At 37.0% G+C, this 22442-nt stretch overlaps 3 protein-coding genes across 8 annotated transcripts in view; 1 reads left to right on the top strand and 2 right to left on the bottom strand.

Annotated features, from left to right (window-relative positions):
* Positions 1 to 17029, bottom strand: part of LOC101736508 (E3 ubiquitin-protein ligase goliath) — a 98674-nt gene extending 81645 nt beyond the window's left edge. For 2 of the 4 annotated variants that reach the window (XM_038015299.2, XM_062672019.1), the window contains exon 1: positions 16614 to 17029. The gene's annotated coding sequence lies outside the window, so the exon portion shown is untranslated. The remainder of the gene's footprint in view (positions 1 to 16613) is intronic. The other 2 variants (XM_038015298.2, XM_038015300.2) reach the window with 1 other exon arrangement.
* Positions 90 to 16590, bottom strand: LOC134200079 (uncharacterized). 2 transcript variants are annotated; one of them, XM_062672025.1, is made up of 3 exons: positions 928 to 16590; positions 597 to 844; positions 90 to 492 (listed from the first exon to the last, which is right to left on the bottom strand). In XM_062672025.1, exon 1 carries the CDS (start codon positions 14063 to 14065, stop codon positions 13046 to 13048), a length of 1020 nt encoding a protein of 339 aa, XP_062528009.1. In that variant the 5' UTR covers positions 14066 to 16590; the 3' UTR covers positions 90 to 492; positions 597 to 844; positions 928 to 13045. The 2 variants fall into 2 exon arrangements, with proteins under 2 accessions (XP_062528009.1, XP_062528008.1); XM_062672024.1 differs by having other exon boundaries at positions 597 to 16590.
* Positions 17030 to 18389: 1360 nt separating the features above from the next.
* LOC101745477 (protein mini spindles) overlaps positions 18390 to 22442 on the top strand; it is a 43372-nt gene continuing 39319 nt past the window's right edge. Inside the window, exons 1-3 of one of the 2 annotated variants that reach the window (XM_012691332.4) lie at positions 18390 to 18626; positions 19872 to 20097; positions 22265 to 22395. In XM_012691332.4, the coding sequence (XP_012546786.2) occupies positions 19881 to 20097; positions 22265 to 22395 (348 nt within the window). In that variant the 5' untranslated portion in view covers positions 18390 to 18626; positions 19872 to 19880. Of the gene's footprint in view, positions 18627 to 18691; positions 18812 to 19871; positions 20098 to 22264; positions 22396 to 22442 lie in introns of those variants that run through there. The other variant, XM_012691333.4, reaches the window with a different exon arrangement.

Genomic DNA, 22442 nt, shown 5'->3' with positions numbered 1-22442 from the left:
AACAATTTTTCAAAACTTACATCTGAAATACAACTATGTACTTATAAATAATTGCTTCCAAAGATAATTTATGAAATAAACTCCAAAGATAATTTGACTATTTTTTATTTTCCAAAATGATAATTACATGGTAGTTAGTACATGCAAGATATTTAATTTAGAATTTGTACATATACTTAAAAAACTATCTAACATAAAATTATTATTGCCTACTTAATTTATGAAATATAATACTCCTTTTAAGTAATTTTTAATTTTTTAAATTATCTAAATCTAACTTAAGTTTTGCTACAACAATCTCCTTTTCTTCATTTTCCAAGTCAAGTCTCTTTTTTGCTATTAGATATTCTGCTAATGCATTCTCCCTATGCTAGCCTTGCATTTCTTTTCTTCCATCTTGTTTCCGCTTGTGTGTTAAAAATATTATATGTGACCTACAACAATGTGCATGCTTTATTCAAAACTTCATCTGCAATCCTTACCACCTCCAGCCTGTAACAAAGAGCATAATTATTTCAAATACTACGGCAACCTGAAGAAAAAATCATGTTTATCAATGTGTTATTAGAGACAAACAATCAACTAATTATACTAACCTTACTAAGGTTGTTTCTTATATTGCCGCAGCGTTCTTTAAGTTTTCCCATTTTAGTCGAAGCTGCGATGGAGTTCATGGGAAACGACGAATCGATGAATTAAAATCATTTACAAGGGTTTGCCAATCCTGCTCCTTCAATTTATTGTTTGTGGCATTTGTTGCCTCATTATTGATATGTTTTTTCGCCGCCACAAGTTCTGCTAGAATCATCGTCTCATCCTTTGTCATGGGTGCTACCTTTCTTGACTGAAAAAGATATATTTTCTAAACTTGAACTCAAAGTTTTCAAAGTAAAATTATTATTATCAATGTAGTTCATAGATACTTACAGAATTCATTTTATTTCACTGTAGCTCTTTAATTATAAACACACTTAGAATTATAAACGAAAGTTTTAAAACGTTTTGGAGGTAAGTCATCATCTAATATAGTAGGTAAACAATAGAAAAACAAACAAAAGAAACTGATCACTGCTTATTGGCAAACGGACTGTCAAAACGTTTCGTTTCATAATTTCGACTAGGATAAAAATAGCAATACGTCCAATTTAAAAAAAATCTACATATGTTTTTATTACTTTTTGTTATAAACAAATGTGTTTATGATAGTCTACAATATGCTGGTTAAATTATAGTTATAATTTAGAATAAAATAAAATAAGTCTTGATCCTGATGTTGTTTCGTATTTGTAGTAGAACGAAACGTATCAAGAGGCTCGGATAAATCGGAGGGAAGAAGCTATCTACTGTTGGTTAAAGAGAGATAGCACTTATCCGTGATTGTGAAACGCAAATTAAGGATAGATACGCTCTTGCTGATATTCGGAGATAGCTATCTATCCGAAAACTCAGATACGTTATTGAAAACGGCCGTAAGAGGCTATTCCAGGCTCTACCCGCGCAGGCTCACAAGACGCCTTATCACTAGTGATTGCGTAAATTATATTTGATATTTATTAGACGATGTTCTTCACTTCATCTCACTACGGAAGTCATACGTGAATTTTTTTAAGTACGTATTCCATCAGAAGAATTGGTACCTGCCTGCGAGATTTGAACACTGGCACAGCCGCATCGCTATATACGAATGCATCTGTCGCCTTATCTCAGAGACCACGACAACTTCTATTAAACACGGAAATCTATCACCTTCATGGCGAATTTACGATTTGTTCTTTGTATTTTAAAATACAAATTGGGCTTTTGACCTTGGAATCCAATTAAACACGAAAATGCAATTATTGAAAGGAGACAATAATAAAGAATACCATTTCGGCAAAATGGCCCTAATAGTGAACTGGCCAACCATCCTTTGTTATTCGCTTTAAGTATTCAGATGATACGATAAATCAATCGATTGATAATTAATACGATGATATGATAAAGTTATCGAACAAATGGGACCTACATACTTTAGTTTGTAAATAAACTATATTAAAAAACTTTGTGATTTTTCTTAAAAAATTCGAAGAAACTTTTTCCCCAACCTATTATTCTGTTTTGTGCCCGTACAGGCCTATTTAAATGAACATCCACATTTGAATTTCTTTTTAGAAGCCTTCGTGCATTTATCTGAATCGCTACGACTTGCATTCACCAGGACATATTCCAAATCAAGTTAAGAATAATCAAAGGTCTTTGTCGAACAGAGGTTGGAAATACGGACCGACCCTGGTCGAGGTCTCTTGATGTTCATAGCGGTTAGCGTTTCCACGTGATCATGATCAAGTTTGACAAATCGAACGAGGTCGATGCATACAACAGCACGTACTCCTTTCAAAGTTATATAACATATTTAATCGACGAAGGAAGGATTTTTCGCACACTATCGAAATCTTTAAACGTACCTACCTAATGATTTGAATTTTGATTGCTTAAAAACCTGTTTTCGTTGATACTAAAATTATAAATAGTTTTAAGTTAACTGTCTGAATTCACGAAATGTTCTGTTCGGTTGGACGATGTTATCTGATATATAATTGTGTTTTGCAATTGTAAACGTTTTAAATATATGATGACGGAACTGAGGTTGTTTGTTGAAATATCTATGTTAAATTTTGGTTTGCACACGTATAGAAGTCAAGGGTTACTTTTTTTTTTTACGTTTCCTACTCTGGCCTTTTTTGGCTTTTTTTAATGAATGGCTGAGTGAACGATTTTATGGTGCCCCGGTAATAAGTGAACAAACACCACAACATGAGGCCGACTGTATTATATAGAGACTGATCCATACTTCAAATCGGAATGCATTACTTCACCGTAGTATTCTTTTCTATGGCACTTTTAGGCAGACAAGCATACGGCCCACCCATGGTGAGTGGTTAGCGTCGCCCATGGACCTCAGCAATGCCAGGGACAGAACCAAGCCGCTGCCTAAAAAAGTAATAAACAGGTTGACGGTTCGTAGCTCCACGGGTTTACCGTGCATCTTTTACCCAAAATTTTCATAAACATTTGATCTGATGGTTGTCTGGGCTCCAGTATCCAATTCGAGTTATTTCCACACAATGAATTTTAGACTCTATAGAAAGCCTTATTGTGTTTAATTTACAGTATTACGCAATTATCCGTATCTTAATCGTGAAACTGTTACAAAACAGGCCCGATATCCGACCTAATAATGCACTCGGAACCCCTCAAACTGGATACATCTCCAGCGAACCGACATCATGCGTTAAGACAAATCGAACTTTACAACTAACGAGATTCGGTTCAAATTTTAAACTCCGATAAAAATCTAAAATAAACCGGCACGAAGCGAGTTGCATCATTTTAATGTAACTGGTTTATGTACATATAACGTTTGCGAGCTGTTATTTCAAGGATTCGGACGGAATTGGGTAATGGTTACATGCATGTATGTTTTTGTGAAGTTCTGTATTAATATTACAATCTAACTTGTATTTGCATTTGTAATACTATCTAAATTTTTGCGTAGTAGTAGTAAAGACAATTTTACTGTATTGTTACAGTAAATTTTGGCGCATTTACGTTGCAGATGTCTATGGGCTCCAGTAACGACTTAACACCAGGTGGGCTGTGAACTCGTCCACCTATCTAAGCAATAAATAAAAAATGGTTTAAGCAACTATTTCGTATCTTTACAGGGGAGTCATTTAAAGTTTAAAATTTGGAAAAAATATCGTATCAAAAAAATTTCTTCGGCTATTTGAATGGAGTAAACTTTATTGAAGTTCAATTAAATCATGAAACTGTCAGTTTTATTTAATTTTTATTTGTGCATAGATGGGTGGACGAGCTCACAGTCCACCTGGTGTTAAGTGATTACTGGAGCCCATGGACATCTACAACGTAAACGCGCCACCCACCTTGAGATATAAGTTCTAAGGTCTCAAGCATAGTTACAACGGCTGCTCCACCCTTCAAACCGAAACGCATTACTGCTTCACGGCAGAAATAGGCAGGGTGGTGGTACCTACCCGCGCGGACTCACAAGAGGTCCTACCACCAGTAGACTATATTTTACCAGTACTTTATTTTAAACATTTCGATTTCAAATATTTCGACCTCATTCCTTATGGTTCATGGTATTCAGGTTACTATGTCTATGAGTCCTGTTACCTATATAACAGTTTGCTACAATAAGCTCGTACTAGCATACTCATCCACGAAATAAAATAAAAAAAATAGCTGTTCAAGGCCAAATTACTTTAGTACTACAGGAAAAAGGGAAACCTGTTTTTGTATTGTATCAGCTGGCCAAACTAACTCTTAACCTTCTCTTAACGATGCCCGCTACAAGAGAGCTTTTTCCCCCTTATGTACCTACATATTCGCAGACAGCTTAAGAGGTGATTCCAGCTTTTCGTGGCTAGCGTGCCTTGTAGCTAGCTGTGCCGTGTAGCTAGCTACGAGAAAGCCTATTGATATCACAATTACGTTACTTCCACGACTCATATTAAGAAAATATTAATTTCTAAGTTTTATATTATAAAGACTATCAAATGACTGTAAGGTTTGTTGTAAACTAGCTAAAATGATCATGTTAAAACTAAGAAAATTTTCGGATTGCCAAATAGCAACACTGTCGGTGTGAGAAATGGCAGTAGTGGGGACAAGATATAATAAAAAAGGCGGTAGTCTGAAAAAAAACGGGAAAAAAGCGGTGTTTTCTGTAGTGAGCACATATCTAAAGATTGTACAAGTGGAGTTACAATACATCCGAAACGTGGACCTCCACGACGACATGGACCTAAATTCCATCAGTAAGTATGTACGTACAGCCGGTATCAGTGCGCAAATTTCGAGAAAGCGGCACAACACGAGAGCCCTCTTCTCATCGTGGCTTCCCGATCCTGCGGACCGAATGGTAAACAGTCGACGTCGCCCAAAACACGTCATTTCGGATCCTCCCGATCGGTGCTTTTAGATACCTCAAGCACCGGTCATCGTTCTCCGGTGGTAGATTCTGCGAAGCACGGCTCTTGCTAGGGCCAGTGTTAGCAACACTCTCGGTTTGAGCCCCGTGAGCTCACCTACTCGCTCGGTGAATCTAGAATAACCCCCTCGAGGTTACTAGAATAGATAGGAAAAAAAAACTCGAAAATTAATTAAGTACACACTCTGAATTAACGAAATTTCACGAAAACAACTATTCTAACGTAGACGTCACTTAATTAAGTTAATGAATAACATTTCAGATTCTCTTTGTTTAAATTAACATTTTTTTTTCTTTCTATACACGATTCGAGACGTTTCTTTGTTTTGCTATAAATTAATAACATATTTAAACGTGAAATAACTTTATTTTTTGTTTTATTTTACAATTTACAAATCATTTTGAATGTCTGTATCAGACGAACTTCAAAAATAGCCTACAATGTAGTTTACTATAGAAAATACACCATAATTATTTTAAAACTATTTTTATATTGTTCCTTTGTGATTTTTACTCATATAACGGTAAACATCATCATCACAATGGATAGAATACGGAATGAATATGTTAGAGGAAGTCTGAAGTGGCACCTGTGACAGAGAAGCTGAGAAGTGCGCGTTTGAAATGGTATGGACATGTGATGAGACGAAATGAAAATGAGGTTGGTAAGAGAATGTTAACTATGAATATGGAAGGATATAGAGGAAGAGGTAGACCTAAGAAGAAATGGATGGATTGCGTGAAAGACATAGGTAAGAAGGGAGTGAGCGAAGAAATGGTATATGATAGAGTGTATGGAAGGAGAAAACATGTTGCACCGACCCCAGGCGACTGGGAGAAGGGCAGGATAATGATAACGGTAAACATTGTCTGTCGAAGGAAAATGGTTTACATTGAGAATAAATACGTATAGGTAGATATTCGATCACAGAATATTTCAATTTAAAAGCATATCTTCTATTTGTTTTGTACCCGTTCTGTAGTTATTATAATTTGACAAATAAATGGTTATTATACCTCCAGATGTTAGAGGGTATGTTAAATGTATACGATGCTATGAATATGTCCACTCACATGTAATAACATTGAAGGCTAAAAACGTAATAAACCCCGTTAAACACAAATAGACAATTAAAATGCGTTCCACAGTCCCACCATATGGTCACACTAACATGGCACCGAAGTTAATTTAACGAGATCCACGCGTCCCTTCTCCGCTCGATATAAAGCTCAAAGCTGTGTCTATTTATATCGCGACATTCAACAGATTAAGACCACAAGCATTGTCAATAGCTCTATAATCACTACGTTATGTATATAAATCATATAGTGATTTCATATTATATGCAAGCGGTATATATCTATTTATTGAATGTACGTATTTTATTTATTAATGTATTGTTAATAGTACACCTCAACAACATTTTTATACAATAGTATAGTACAACGGCTGCCCCGCTCTTCAAACCGAAGCGCGTTACTGCTTCACGGCAGAAATAGGCAGGGCGGTGGTACCTACCCGTGCGGACTCACAAGACGTCCTACCATCAGTAGTTAATCTATTTTATTATTACATTTGCTGAAGTCCATGGGCGAAGGTAACCACTCACCATCAGGTGGGCCGTATGCTCATCTGCCTACACGGGCAATAAAAGATAAAAAAAAACAGTAAAAAAAGATGAAATTAATTGTTAGTTCGGTTTACTATTTGACCACTTTTTTTTTTTTTAGTTTTCATACAATAATTACGATTGACTATAGATCGCCAAACTGTTACAGCAGTTCAGGATATTGATGATCTCTCTTAAAATAAGTTTGTTGATTTTGTTTTCGATGCTCATCCGTTACCACCCACGCTCAGCAGAGTACAGAGCAACCAGCGCAACCCGAGGCCATTCAGTTTCCGTATAGCTATATTCGTCAGCACCGCAGGAAGTATTTCTTAATCAGACACGAAGCGAGACTGAATGAAACCTTTTCCCTGTGCCAACACTTCCTGTTTAGCCTCTAATTTGTTATTTAAGAATTCATTCAACTTAATTTATAATCCGGATTTAGTTACGTACATAAATTTATTGACTTCGCAGCCCTAATTAAATGAGAAGGTACAATCAACTACGATGTACTGTTTACAAACTTTTATCGTAACAATAAATTAAAACACGTAGGTTTTATATCATTAGTAGGGTGACGTCCAAGGTATTCTTTTGTCTCGATCTGTTATTTGTATTTAAACGTTGCGTTGGCGATTAAAAGTCTGTTCAACTATATGATATTGATATAAATAAACTAGCTGTACCCGATCCGCTTCGTTGGGCATTTAAAATTAACATTATTATTTCTCACACCCACAAAGATTCTCATCATTAACGACCCCGTAACTGCTGTAGGGAGTCCAACACTCATATAAATATTAACCTATCCATTAAGTACATGTATTTTCTACATAGATACCAAGTTTCAAGTCAATCGGATGCATGGTTCAGTAGTTATAACGGAACATCCGTAAAAACACTATATATTAATATAGATATACGTCCCTGTATTGTTTCCGTGGATATATTTTTAAAAATATGTATACTATATTAATATAAACGCACAGTAATGAACCCGTAGGATAAATTCGATAGATTCTAATTTTAATACTAACGCAACAAAACTATGTTATCAAAACAGAATTTCTATGAAGTACATTTTATTTTTAAAATAAATGCCGCCGCGTTTGTGTAAGAAATCGTTGACCCGTCTCACGATAGAACTTTACGCTTGCAACAAACCCGATGTATATACTATGACGCGTATCGACAGCCTATACTTCTTTAACTGAATATTTCACATGTGGTTTCCATTGCATACACATCTGATAGCATTTAACGAAAACCACACAAGTGTCGAACATCAGACAATTTCCAAAACAAGAGCACGTCACATTACACTGACATGGGAGGTAAGACTTATTTTCAATAAAAAACGTATCATGTTTGGCCAAAACAGGACCTCTGAAAATGGATTGCGGACGAACACCGTGTGAAGTATTATGGATGTTTTTTTTTTTATTGTTTAAATGAGTGGACGTGCTCACAGCCCGCCTGGTGTTAAGTGGTTACTGGAGCCCATAGACATCTACAACTTAAATGCGCCACCCACCTTGAGACATAAGTTCTAAGGTCTCAAGTATAGTTACAACGGCTGCCCCACCCTTCAAACCGAAACGCATTACTGCTTTACGGCCGAAATAGAAAAAATCTTACGTTACGGACGTTTTTTCCCGGTTAGGGTAACCCTCTGCATCGTCCCATAAAGAACTTCGTTCCAAAATTACACAATATTTCAAATGTCGCTCAAATTCAATTGTACTGTGTACAATTGTACAATTGTAACAGTTAGTCGTTACTGACAACGAAAACTGTAAAGTATTCGAAAAGTCGCAAATAATATCAGAACCACGGAATAGATAAATAAGGTAGGATAATAAGGAACCTTATTTATCTATTCCGTGATCAGAACTATAAAAAACTAGAGATTAAGGCGTAAAAGTCGTTTTAATCTTAGACTCGCAGCAATCGAATTGAATACGAAACGTATTCATTAAAGTTGATTTACGTAGCGGAGCACTGTTTTAGCCCACTGAGTTTCTCGCCGGATCTTCTCAGTGGGTCGCGTGTCCTATCTGGCAGTAGATTCTGTGAAGCACGGCTCTTGCTAGGGTTCGTGTTAGCAACATCGTCAGGTTTGAGCCCCGTGAGCTCACCTACTAGTTAGGGTTACGCTGATATGGTCTCTCTAGACCAGCCTTTCCCAAGGTGGGCGACAACGCCCCCTTGTGGGCGCTACAGGCCTAAAGGGGGGCGATAAGAGACCCAGAAAAAAATGGGGGCGTTGTGTAGGAGGCTTTAAAGGCGATTTGTAATTTCATCTAGAAGGATCCTAAGACTCCGGCTGTGTTCTCGCTATAGTGGTTTTTAAGAAAGCGAAAAAATGGGGGCGCTAAAAAATAATTTATTCTCAAAGTAGGCAGTAGACAAAATAAATTTGAGAACCCCTGCTCTAAGCTGTTTAATTGAAGCTTCAAATGCGTCGTATTCTGTCCTCTAGTACAAATGCAAGTAACGTCTGCAGTGTCAATCAAATAATGTAATTTGGAATCCTGACGAGTGCAGGCTCACGTATCGCGACTCACGTGTCTGTCGTCATCGAACATCCAATTACGAACACATATTGGATTCAGAATTAGAGACTAGACGACTTACTTATGAGCACATGTGATTTGATAAATAATCCTTTTCTGTCTTTGTTTGCGTGCGTGCGTGCGTGCGTGCGCGTGTGTGTGTCTGTGTGAGCGAGAGAGATTGTATATATATATTTTAGGGTTATCTATAGTATGATAAACGGTAAAAGACCTCGTGGACGAAGCCCCATGCGCTGGACTGATCCAAGTGAAAAACCTTACCAAAACTTCATTTAACGAGTGCGTGTGCCAAACCTCAGTTCGCAAACTATGGAGAACAACTGTCAAGGCTATAATAAACAAGGATTCCACATCATGACCACGACCGCTCTGCCAAGAGTAACAGACTATGATGATGATGATGTTTGATAGTATGATGCTTTTCATCAGCAATGTTCTAATTAACTTTAAAACCTTTTTTTGTAAAGTTAAGGCTAATAATAAAAAATAGTGTTTGTTTGTTCGGTGAAAAACTATTGAGGCGATTTCGATGAACGTCTTATTCTTTTGAATGTTTTTTGTTCAAAACGCCAGTCGAAAAGCAAAAAAAAAACGATGTAGTTACACTACACGGATAAAATCAATCTAAATCTTCAGGGTCAGTAACTATGGTTGAATTTCGATTATTTTATGAACACTAGTATATTATAGTAATTAACGTAACTCACTTGACGAGAGGCGGTACGCCATTTTTTTTATTTTCGTGTATAACCATTACTAGCTGACCTCCATTTCAACTATGAATATATTATTTACTTGAAACATAACGCAATTAGAACCGTGGGATACGCGCACTTCATTCATACACCGATACACCATTGTGAGCACATTCTTAACAGATAAATTGTGGTTGTACTTAACAATTCTCTCATTTAAATTAGAACTTATATACGTCAAATTTTGTAAGCATAAAAATGATGTTTCTAAGAGTGTAAAGTTTTCTGTGACAGGTTGTTTTGATGCCGACGCGTAATATTTTTATTGGTTACTAGCTAACCCGGCAGACTTCGTAGTGCCTCAATCGATAAATAAAAGACCTAATTTAAAGTTTTGTATAAAATAAACTTAAAACAAACAAAAAGAATCCTTGTCCGACGAGGGACACATAAAAAGAAAAATAAAATTGTAATTTTTATTTAATTTCGAGCATTTTCATGTTTATCTACCTTTTAAACCTTCTCTGGACTTCCACAAATAATTCAAGACCAAAATTAGCCAAATCGGTGCAGCCGTTCTCGAGTTTTAGCGAGACTAACGAACAGCAATTCATTTTTATATATGGAGATAGATAGTCTAAGACCTGTTATGTTATCAATTATCTCGATTGGTGTTTTTTACCAGCTCTCGAGACGCGGCACTGTATTTTTCTCATGTTCCCATTTTTTAAATACGAAAACACAGCAAAAAGTTTAAAATCTTTATGTCTATTTATATTCACATCACACACCTGTACTTATTTTGTATCATAAATAACGTCATTTGTTTAGTGTTTATGTTCGTCTCGAGTGCGGTGGTAATAATAATATACAAATGGTAAGTAAATTCTCGACCTTAAATCATCCGTTAGATAGCCAGATTTAAATTGAAACTTCAAGCCACATGTATCGAGACTGCAAGAGGATTTAAAAAGTACAACTATGTAACGTCTGTGCTACCAGAAATATTATCTTATCTATGGTTATTATATCCGCCATAGTAATTCAGACGTCGCGTATACTTTGTTTCATGATTACGAAAGACTAAGGTTTATCTATAATCTAAAAAAAAAAACTAAAAAAATCTAAAAAAAAAAAAACTATAAATTTTTATTGACATTTATTTCAGTTTGATAGCACATTGAAAGAACTGACGGTATCTTGAAGTCTGTTACTTTTCTTGAGTTGAGTTTTCATCTTCACGACCAGAGAGGTGTTATAAAATATGAAATGAATAGAATTATCGCTTTTTTTTCCCTACCTAAGCTGATTGACCATTACAGCGCAACCTTAACAAGTAGGTGAGCTCACGGGGTTCGAACTTGACGACGTTGCTAACACTAACCCCAGCAAGAGCAGTGTTTTGCAGAATCTACTACCCACTAAGAAGATCTGGCGAGAAACTCAGTGGGCTACTAATTATCGCGACACATTTACACGTTCGTCATGGTAAAATCAGTTAATGTTTCAACAAAATCTTTTACTGTATTCACTGCAGGGATTAGTTAAATTACGAGACTTCGTTTAAAATAAAATATGCATTTCAATCCCGCGGAACCTATTCAAACATGTTATTTGAATGTGAAATGCTGTAGTTTATTGGCGAGCCGGTGGAGAACTGGTGTAGGCTGTAAGCAGAATGTATGCAGAAGTGTACGTGACCAAATACACGTTTGATTTATACAGTTTCTCTAGATTTCAAGAATTATTCATCACCAGCGACAGCTGTGAGGGCATATAGGAGAAACCCAACTTGCCCGAGTGTGTAAAGCCTTGTTCGGACTAGGCGAGTATTTTAGTCGAGTACCGAGTAATTTAGTGGCTAAACTACTCGCTACTCGCCCGAAAAAATAGAACAAAATGGACTGACTTGACTAAATTATTTACTAGCCTACTCGACAAAATTTTTGGTGCTCAGACGCATTTAGCTACTTTTTTTTTTTTTATTGCTTAGATGAGTGAACGAGCTCACAGCCCACGAGGTGTTAAGTGGTTACTGGAGCCCATAGACATCTACAACGTAAATGCGCCACCCACCTTGAGATATAAGTTCTAAGGTCTCAAGTATAGTTACAACGGCTGCCCCACCCTTCAAACCGAAACGCATTACTGCTTGACGGCAGAAATAGGCAGGGTGGTGGTACCTACCCGTGCGGACTCATAAGTGGTCCTACCACCAGTAACTAAATTACTCGGTACTCGACTAAAATACTCGCCTAGTCCGAACAAAGCTTTAGTGTTGTTTGTCACGACGTGTATGTACGTATTTTATTTCGTTTGAATCTGATAGCATTATAGGATTTATGTCAACACTTTTATCAGTTCGAAGGCGAATACAAATAATATTTGGTGCGGAAATTGATTTTACTCTTGAAACAAGTTTTTTTTTTTTTTTTCAAAGAAATGTTTTGACAAACTTGTCGCAGAGTTGATAAGTAAAAACGTAATAACGAATCTAGCAAATTGCAAAAAACACTGAACATATTATGAGGAACGACACGGCAATTATCTGTTTTTTTTTCCTCGACAATATGGAAATGACCTTCAAATTATCAGTGGCTGCGATGACTTGAAAATATTTTGTATAATTTACATTGCGAATTCACGAATTCATTATCTTAATCAAAAGGAATAAACAGAAAAAGGCATGTATGACGTAGTTACATTACAGACTAATTTTCATTTTATTCTTTTATGCAATTCATCATAAGTTATATTTTATATACTTATTTTTGCTTTACGTATTAATATATAGATATCTAGGATCTACTATAATGATAAATGGACAAAAATTGTGGGATATTAGTGACTTAATCACGCAAAAATTAATTATTAATGGATTAGAGAGAATTACCTCAAAAATACAAGTCACGGTTTTAAAAAACGAAAGTGTAGGTACTTACTGTCTCACCTCGTGATCGGAGGCGTTCGCGTCGGGGACGGGGTGACCGGTCTAAGGTACCTCGGCCTCGAACTGGATGGTCGGTGGAGCTTCCTCACTCACTTTAAAAAATTGGGCCCTCGGCTGATGGCGACGGCCGGCTCTTTGAGTCGACTTCTTCCAACGTGGGGGGTCCCGATGAGGTGGCGCGCCGCCTATACATGGGGGTGGTGCGGTCGATGGCACTATACGGCGCTCCCGTATGGTGCCACGCCCTGACCCGCGAGAACGTCGCCGCGCTGCGACGTCCGCAGCGCGCGATCTCGGTCAGGGCGATCCGAGGATACCGCACCGTCTCCTTCGATGCGGCGTGCTTGCTCGCCGGGGCGCCATCCTTGGACCTGGAGGCGGAGGCGCTCGCTGCCGATTACAGGTGGCGTAGCGACCTCCGCTCTAGGGGGGAAGGGCGCCCTGGCGAAGGTGTAGTGAAAGCGCAGAGGCTTCAATCTCGGCGGTCCGTGCTGGCATGGTCTCGTCGTTTGGCGAACCCGTCGGCCGGCCTCCGTACCGTCGAGGCGGTCCGCCCGGTTCTCGCGGACTGGGTGGGCCGCGACCGCGGATGCGGCCCACCCAGTCACCTTCCGGCTGACACAAATGTTGACCGGCCATGGGTGTTTTGGCCGGTACCTTTTCAAGATAGCCGGAAGGGAACCGACGGCGCAGTGCCACCTTTGCGCAGACAGCGACGAGGAAGACACAGCGGAACACACATCGGCGCGTTGCTCTGGATTCGACGAGCAACGCGCCGCCCTCGTCGCGGTCATAGGAGAGGACCTCTCGCTACCGCGCGTCGTGGCTACGATGCTCAGCAGCGACGAGTCCTGGATGGCGATGTTCGACTTCTGCGAGTCCACCGTTTCGCAGAAGGAGGCGGCGGAACGAGAGAGGGAGAGCTCTTCCCTTTCTGCACCGATCAGTCGCCGTCGAGCCGGGGGCCGGAGGCGGGAATACGCCCGTACGTCCCGGCCCCTGTAGGTAGCGCCCCCCCCCCCCCCGGTGAAGGTCAAGGGGCGACCTGAGGGGATATAGGCCGCGCGGCGCGCTACCAGCACTGTAGCGCGCTGCCAAGGAGTTACGAAAGAGCGACCAGTTGGCGGTCGCTCTTTCCGCTCTTTATCGCGCCCCGACCCGGCATGCTGGTTCTGGTCCAGCAGGGTATTCCGGGACACCAGCGGCACCGTTTGGGCGGCCTGACGGGCTGCCATACCGAGACGGCCGACGTTTCAGAGCCTTCGATTCGCCTCGAAGGCTCCGTCGGCTGGGCGTCCTTGGGGTGAGCCGCGCCGTCTGGCTGTATTGTTGACCGCGGTAACTCCCCTACCTCATCCGGGTTCTGGCCTCGGAGGGGATCGGACGTCGGGTGTAAGAGTGCAGGGGAGTCGTTTAGTGGGTGGGCCCTAAAATCCTTGGGCCCGCGGTCTGCTCACAACACCATGCAGATCGTTGAGTCTCACATACCCCGCGCACCCCTTATGCGCGGGGACCTCCTAGGAGGTTCGGCCCCCGGCCCGAAAAAAAAAGGTACTGTCTGTTTCGTAACTTTACGTACAATGGATCTACAAATCGACTAGAAGTTTATGGATCGGAGAGTGACGTAAGTTAATCAAGAGAAAATTTAATATGTCACATACTTTCTGAACAAAATATGTTCACGATTGACATCCACGGTGAAGGATATTTTTTTTCTATTGATTATGTGTGTGGACGAGCTCACAGCCCAACTAGTGTTAAGTGGTTACTGGATCCAATAGACATCTACAACGTAAATGCGCCACAGACCTTGAGATATAGTTCTAAGGTCTCAGTATAGTCACAACGGCTGCCCCACCCTTCAAACTGAAATCCATTACTGCTTCACGGCAGAAATAGGCGGGGCGGTGGTACCTACCCGTGCGGACTCACAAGAAGTCCTACCACCAGTAATTATGCAAATTATAATTTTGCCGGTTTGATTTTTATTGCACGATGTTATTCCTTCACCGTGTAAGTCAATCGTGAAAATTTGTTAAGTACGTATTTCATTAGAAAAATTGGTACCCGCCTGCGGGATTCGAACACCGGTGCATCGCTCGATACGAATGCACCGGACGTCTTATCCTTTAGGCCACGACGACTATATAAGAACGTGTAGGTATAATAAATACATTAAGCGCACAAAATTGGAATATCATATAATTTTTTTACATTTTTATGTTAATTTTATTTTTATCCTTCTATCTTTTTCTGTGTGCAAAAACACATATAAACTTGAAATAAACAATTCACTAAATTAAAACGAACATATTTAATCGACAAAAGTTTTTCTATTTTTATTTATTATCAAAACTTTCAAGGTTAACTACATTTGAATATTTAGAATTTATGCATTAACAATGATCGAATGATTTCAATGTATGTTTTCATCGCCTCGCTGATCTATGTGTCAGTGACCCTGGCTACTTTACTACGGGGCCCGTTCCCGATCGGAATCAATATCTTTAGTAAAAGGTTTCTTAGGAGTTCCGAGTGTGGTTATGTTTTTGTCGCGTGTGTTGCCAGCAGTTAACTATTTTATAGCACAGAGTAAATTTTAGCTTGGGTCTATTGAGTACGACACGATTATTGAAAAATTATGAAGCTCATTTTCTTCGGTGTATGTAGCACACGAGATAGTGCTTACTTGTTACGGGTTGCAAACTAAATGTTTTTTTGGTGTATTGGTGATTCGATATAATATTATTCAAGCCGCTCCATTCATTATGCGAGAATCGCCTCGTACCTAGTTATATTACAGTTCTGCAACGCTTGACTGGTAACAATGGATATACTTAATGAAACAATATGTGGGTATCATTAAAAAGAAAAAATATTTCCACTAGACTAAAACCTTGATCTTCGAAGTTCTAATTGGCAGCCGAGTATCTAGTTCGTCTCCTTATCATTCGCCCAACGTAAATTCCTAGGATGCAAGTTCGCATCTCATGATGCGGTTGGGTCTTTTTTGCCTTCTAGAAAATTGAGAAAAAGATGCGGATCTATGAAGAACATCACGTGATCGGATCAAGTTCAGATTCAAGTTTTGCGTGATGTGATAAATAAAAATACGTTCAAAAATAGATTCGCCGACTTAACATAACAAGTTAATTTGTCTGAACATTCGAAACCTTTCAAAATCCTTTACGCTCTTACGGCCCGTGTTCGTTACAATAACTACATACCTACTTAACTATATTCCTAGGCAACTAGGTAGGAAAGTAATTGTGGTGTGGCAGTCATAATGACGGAAAGTAACTTAATATTGCAACATTATTCCCGTGCTCCTCCCGCATTCAAGTACAATTCTCGGTCAATTGTGTGGATTTGGATTGTGGAGTATGCATGATAATATAATAAAATACAGTCCAGTTTACACATGACGTGCAACGTTGTTTTTCTGTCAATCTCAATGTCGCATATTAATTTATAGACTGCGTATAAACGAAGACACGAAGAACAGCTTATTATCATTATATGGTAGATATAAGAGAAATTTGTTGATAGTATTCTCTAGCAACAGGCGTTTATAAGTAGGTACAATACTAATTATGATGTCGGCTTTAAATTAATAAAATTAAACACAAAAATAATTTTAGGCTGCAATTTTTTAAAGATAACTATTACACAAAATTACTTGAATGAAGATTAACCGTGTAAATAAAACATCAAAACGCTCACAGTAACGGACAGCTAAACAAAGAACCCAATGGTGATTTCTGACATATTTTAAATACTTACAAGAAAAAAACTTATGTGGACGACATTAAATGGTTTACACTCTCCTTATCTTTATAATACTGCAAACGTACTATAAAATACTCACAATATGAAGCATACTATGCAAACGCAGTTATTGAGTTCACTTGGTTTTAACCAAAATTCTTGCCCTAACACCTTGCACACCAAATAAATATGTATTACACAGATGTTTATACTTCAAACTATCAACGATATTGAAACTTCAATAAGGTAAAAGAATGATTTCACAAGCAATAAACAGGATTACAAGATTTCGACAGTGGGAATTACGAACGCACGGTAGCCGCGATGGAAACGCGACATACGTCTCGCCCGTTTCTCTTCTATCAACTGAATGATATTGAAATTAAGATACTGTAAGTGCGAGACTGACTGAACTGAACTAACTCAAGTTGATGACGATCACTTCTGAATGAATGAATGATGAGCAAAATATTATTTTAGAACGAATGAAATGTGGACAGTTGATTGACATCATGGAGTTAATAAGTACCTAGAATAGTAACTCTATGATTGACATTACAGTAATTTGAACGATAATACCAGTAATTAAATTATATACAAAATAGAAGTTGAAACAACTTTAAGCAGGGCTTATGGGCATTTTGTCCATAGTGAGTTCTTGTAATCAGTTTCATAAAAATATCATTATTTCCGTTTTTTATGTTTTCTTTTTTCTAAAGCCGGAGTTCTAAGTATTACTGTAGGCCATAAGTCGTACGGTAGATTTGATTTGATTCATTTATATTAAAAATAGCGTGTCGTACCAAAAACAGAAATAGATAGGAACGCTGATGATTTATAACCCAATAGCACTAAAAAATAATAATCAAATATTAAATTTACTACTGTTTTACACTTATAAATAATGAAATACAGTTTTCCACGTTATTGCGTGCTCATTTTATGTGAACTCACAATGACAAAGTATTCATACTCAGTTTTTTTTTGTATTGAATTTAAACAGGATGAATTTTCCCAGATCAATAAATATTATTTGGTCTGCCAAGTATAAGGTCGATCAACAGCGTAGTTGTTTATGTCGACCTTACTCGATTTAGTTTATTTTATTTTCTGTTTTATTTAGCTAAATAATTACTTCCATTTTGGGAACAGTTTCATTTTACACCTTTTATTAATTTAGTATAGCCACCGGTATTGATAAACTTTTATTTCCATTATAGATAGTACAAGTTTTTGACATAAATTTTCAAGTCCCATCGTAAAAATTATCATTAATATGGATATTCTCCATGAGAACGACACCTGTGCTACAGCAAAGTATGCACCAAAGAGACCCTTTTATACTATGGAAGCGTTAAAACGACTGGCTGGTAAAACTAGCTCTCTTTTTCAGTCATCATCAGTTACCCTTCTTCTTATAAAACATATTTAATTTATTCTGCTGCAAAACCAATGCGGCGAAATTTAATCTATGGCTATTATGATGCGGCTGTTAAGATGTCGGATATTATTGAAAATAACTGATCTTGAGAAGTAAAACTGATATTAAGCTGATATTATTCATGTGATATTTAAATTAAAGACATTGCTAGGAAGATTTGGAAAGTTTCGGAAGAACGCGTGCGTCCTCTTTTTCATTTTTTTTTCATCTAAAATAAGTTTTTTTTAATTTCCAATTCCCTTCTAGTATTTTTACATCGATTTCGTAGTGGACAACTCATTTCTCTTCATAGCTTATATACTGAAGTTATATGTCTGAAAAATGTGTTGATATACATTAATTGAGTACATGCAGTGCCCCGTAATAGCAGAAAGTAAGTACAGTTTGCTGGTAACACCATACAACATTTCCGTCCATTTTCATTTCGCAAACATAAAAAAAACGACGACTAAAGAAAAAAAGACAGACTTGTTTGTCGGTTAAAATATATTTCGTTTAAGATAATGTGACGAAGAAACTGTTTCTACTGTAACAGTTATTATAGTTTTATTTGGTGAAGCCTCTACCCAGAGAAAACGATTTTTAAGGTGCGTATCGTGACATTTGATTGGATTTGTTTGTAAAGTGGAAAGTAACCGTTGTTGAGCGTTCGTAATTCGCGTTGTTGCTGGCCGAGGCCGGTATAGATCCAGTTTCATGTCTCGATATGAATCGGGGACGGCTATAAATGAACTGGCATGCAATTAACGATTTGTTCCGCAATATCGCCCAGGTAGATTCAAATTCAGCTGTTGGTGAATCACCATTGTTTTGCAGTGAAACGTTATGAAAGCAAATTTAATGTTCTGCCGTGCTCAAAAATAAACGCGTACACGTGAAGAAAGTTGGCACTTAACTGATAAACATAGTGTATGAAACTTCGAAATTTAAATACCTCAAATGTATTTTTTCTTTGAATGCACTACATTTCATTTAAAATTATTCTATACTACATACTTCCTAAGATGGTTGTATACGTCTTATTTTTGCTAAAGCCTGATCAACCCCACCTTGACATTGTTTTGCCATATATGTTCCTTTAATGGCTATACTTTATGTATTATTTAAATATTCGGAGTGATCACTGTGTACTTAAGTTAATTGATCATATGTATGTGGCAGTAGGCTGCATTCCTTGGAGATTTTAGGTTCTGGGCTTATTGATTTTTATTGCATTGAATTGTGTGTTTTGCTGTTAGGACTACGGCCAAGGGCCCAACTTGTGTGAACTAAACTGACTGATCTGATAGAGTCCTGGATATTGCATCCTTAAAGGCTTAGTAAAGCTTGATCAAACAAATGTTAAAACTTACAGTAAAGCTAAATTAACAAACAATAAAGCAAATTCACATTAAACAGTAAATTAAAAAGTGTGGTTTTTTTTTCAACTTATAATATGGATGAAACTGTTGGTGCACTTTATTAAAACTACCATAGAAGATATGAAATGTGTAATTTGATTGTAAAATGAACTTAGATAACTATAAAACTATATTTCGTAGATCTATAATGTAACAACATAATTGTTTATTTATTATTTATGTATTTATTTGGCTCACAATACACAATTATCTCTAAGATGAATTTTTAATGTGGCTCATCTATGGATCTTCGATCATATTGCACTTAATATTTAGTTCAATACCATTGAAGATAAAATTATTGAATAAGCTATTTTTACAACTGATGATTATTTGAATTGTTAAAATATCAAATAATATTTACTAACATGTTTCTGCAATTCGAAAATTCTCTTACGGGTAAATTTCATTTAAATTAAATTTCATCTACAGAAGTACTAAATGACACAAACTGTTCACAATATGGAAGATGAATACAAGAAGTTACCAACAGAAGAAAAATGTGTTCACAAGCTCTGGAAGGCCAGAGTGGCAGGCTATGAGGAGACAATCAAACTCTTCAATCAGATTGACGACGAGAAGTCACCGGAATGGAACAAGTATTTGGGATTAATCAAGAAGTTTGTGACTGACAGCAATGCTGCCGCTCAGGAAAAAGGTATTTAATTGTTAATATCTATTTACCTTTAAAAGCTTTTGTTGAGAATTTAAAAATGATTACTTAAATGTACTCTACTTAAAATCATTGAATGTGTTTTTGTTACTGATCACAATAAAGGCTAAGTTATATATGTATAAGATAATATTGAAAACTACATTTACCTTGTGAAATATAAATTAAAAAATATTTGTGAAACTTAATTATAATTTATATATAATTAATAGTGAAATAATTTATAGTGTTATAATTTATAGTTAAAAAACTCTTGTTTAGTATTTCTCAGATGCTATCTGTTCTGATGTGTTCCATCTGATATATTTATTCAAACAAACCATAAGGACAAGATAGAATTTTAAGATAGTGACATATTTGTGCCTTTAACCAATATTAGCACCTGGATACTAAACATTGGGCAAACCACAATCTAGACTACAGCCATAGGCAATAATAAAAATAAAGAAAGAGAAATTATTAAGATATAGAAAAAAGATATAGGGAATATGGAATAGTTTTTTACAGGTCATAAATAAGTCTGAGATCTAAAGTCTCATTCATTGTTACATTATAATTAATTATATATTTATACTATTCAAAATTTAAATTATTCCTTAATTAATAAATCAACAAACCGATGGAGCAAAAAAAATAATGATTTGCATACAAGTGTGTAACTCTTTTTAGTGATTAATATGAGACTTCATACATTCAAATAATAACGTATGACTCAGAATTTCATTGTCTGGACATACAATTAAACTGTTGAAAGTTATTTAATACCTTCAATTTGAATCACATTTTCTTGTTCAATGCAGCAAGCAATAGGATATGGTTATGATTCATCAATACTCCTATTTAACCAGTAAATCTTGGTTTGTTTGGCCACAGTTTATGGTATTCATACTGATGTCACATAGTTGGGTCTACATCACTGGATCCAAAAGGCTTCCATTTTGACAGAAACATACATACTTCAGATTTTTTTTATTTGTGTTATTAGAGGCAGATTAGCTCACTGTCAGCTTTGTTTATACCCTTTACCTAAAGAGATTACTCTCATTAAGTTTGAGGCATAGAAGTTGAAAATCTAATTGCATTTACTTTTAAAATAAAGGATTGTTGTTCATGGCAATGTTGGTGATGGGCAGCGCTCACCATATATTTCGTATTAAATGTTGACCACAGATCATAAACAACATATCTTGAATGCTGCCACTGACTTGGGCTAGAAATCTCAATTAGGTTGTCCTATCTTTCTTTGCAGTCCCATCTCTCGAACCAAATGCTTACTTTATGCCATGGAAAAGAATAGGATGGTGGTGGTAATTAATAATTCCCACTTGGCAACTGCAGTATGCTAATAGAACACTCGAAAAGTGCTGTCGCTTATTCTCCGTTAATTCCCTCATTCGTCATTTCCGACACTCATGACAAGAGATGGAGCGGTGCCGTTCAAGACAGCTAATCATCAAACCGTTTTCAACTTGTCGGTTATGAACAACCGATAAAAAGTTTCACAGCACAACCTATTCTAAATCAGTCTGCAGACCCCAGTTTGGATTGTATGTCATTATTAATATGAAATCAATGAATCAACGAATTCGTAAGTCGATTTGCGAAATTCTCAATTGTTAGGCTTCAATGCATGCGAGCGAGCACATGAAGCTTATTGTACGGCATCTATGACACGTGTTCAAAGTATTAACACTGTCGCGTGTTATGTACCTTGACTCCAATTATGTTCACACAAACTTTAAAATCAATTCAAGTGTTGAAATATCGAAAATCGACGAATGTTGATGATCAGGTTTTTGTCTTCTTCCGGTACATCAATGGTTAATTTATGTTTGGAGGCATAAAAAGCTCTATAGACTACTAGCGACCCGCCCTCGCTTCGGTTCGGAAGCTGTAATTTATTATTAATGGATTTAATGGATGTTATTATACATAAAAACCTTCCTCTTCAATCACTCTTATCTATTAAAAAAAACTGCATTAAAATCCGTTACGTAGTTTTAAAGATTTTAGCATACTTATGGACAAAGAAAGCGACTTTGTTTTATACTATGTAGTAATTATATGAAAATAATATGTTAATTTTAATGAAAACACACACACAAAAACACATACACAGATTTAAATAGTTTCAACAATTTATATTGTTTAGGATTGGAAGCTACTCTTGTATTTGTTGAGAACTGCGGCCATGCTGGTAAGACCACTGGAGAGGTCATGTCCGGGATTATTGCCAAGTGCTTTTCCGCACCCAAGACTAAAACTAAAGATTTGGCCTTACAGGTGAGAGATACATCATATTATGTAATATTGATTAAGTTTACTTACTT

The sequence above is a fragment of the Bombyx mori genome, chromosome 14 (assembly GCF_030269925.1).
Source record: "Bombyx mori chromosome 14, ASM3026992v2".
In the NCBI taxonomy this organism is placed as follows: domain Eukaryota; kingdom Metazoa; phylum Arthropoda; class Insecta; order Lepidoptera; family Bombycidae; genus Bombyx; species Bombyx mori.
Note: the sequence above shows the minus strand (reverse complement) of the source record. Positions and strands in the feature narration are given on the sequence as shown.

Bases quoted from the DNA above. Each gene is read 5' to 3' on its own strand.
- LOC134200079 (XM_062672024.1), bottom strand. From the start codon at position 14,065: ATGGCAGCCCGTCAGGCCGCCCAAACGGTGCCGCTGGTGTCCCGGAAT.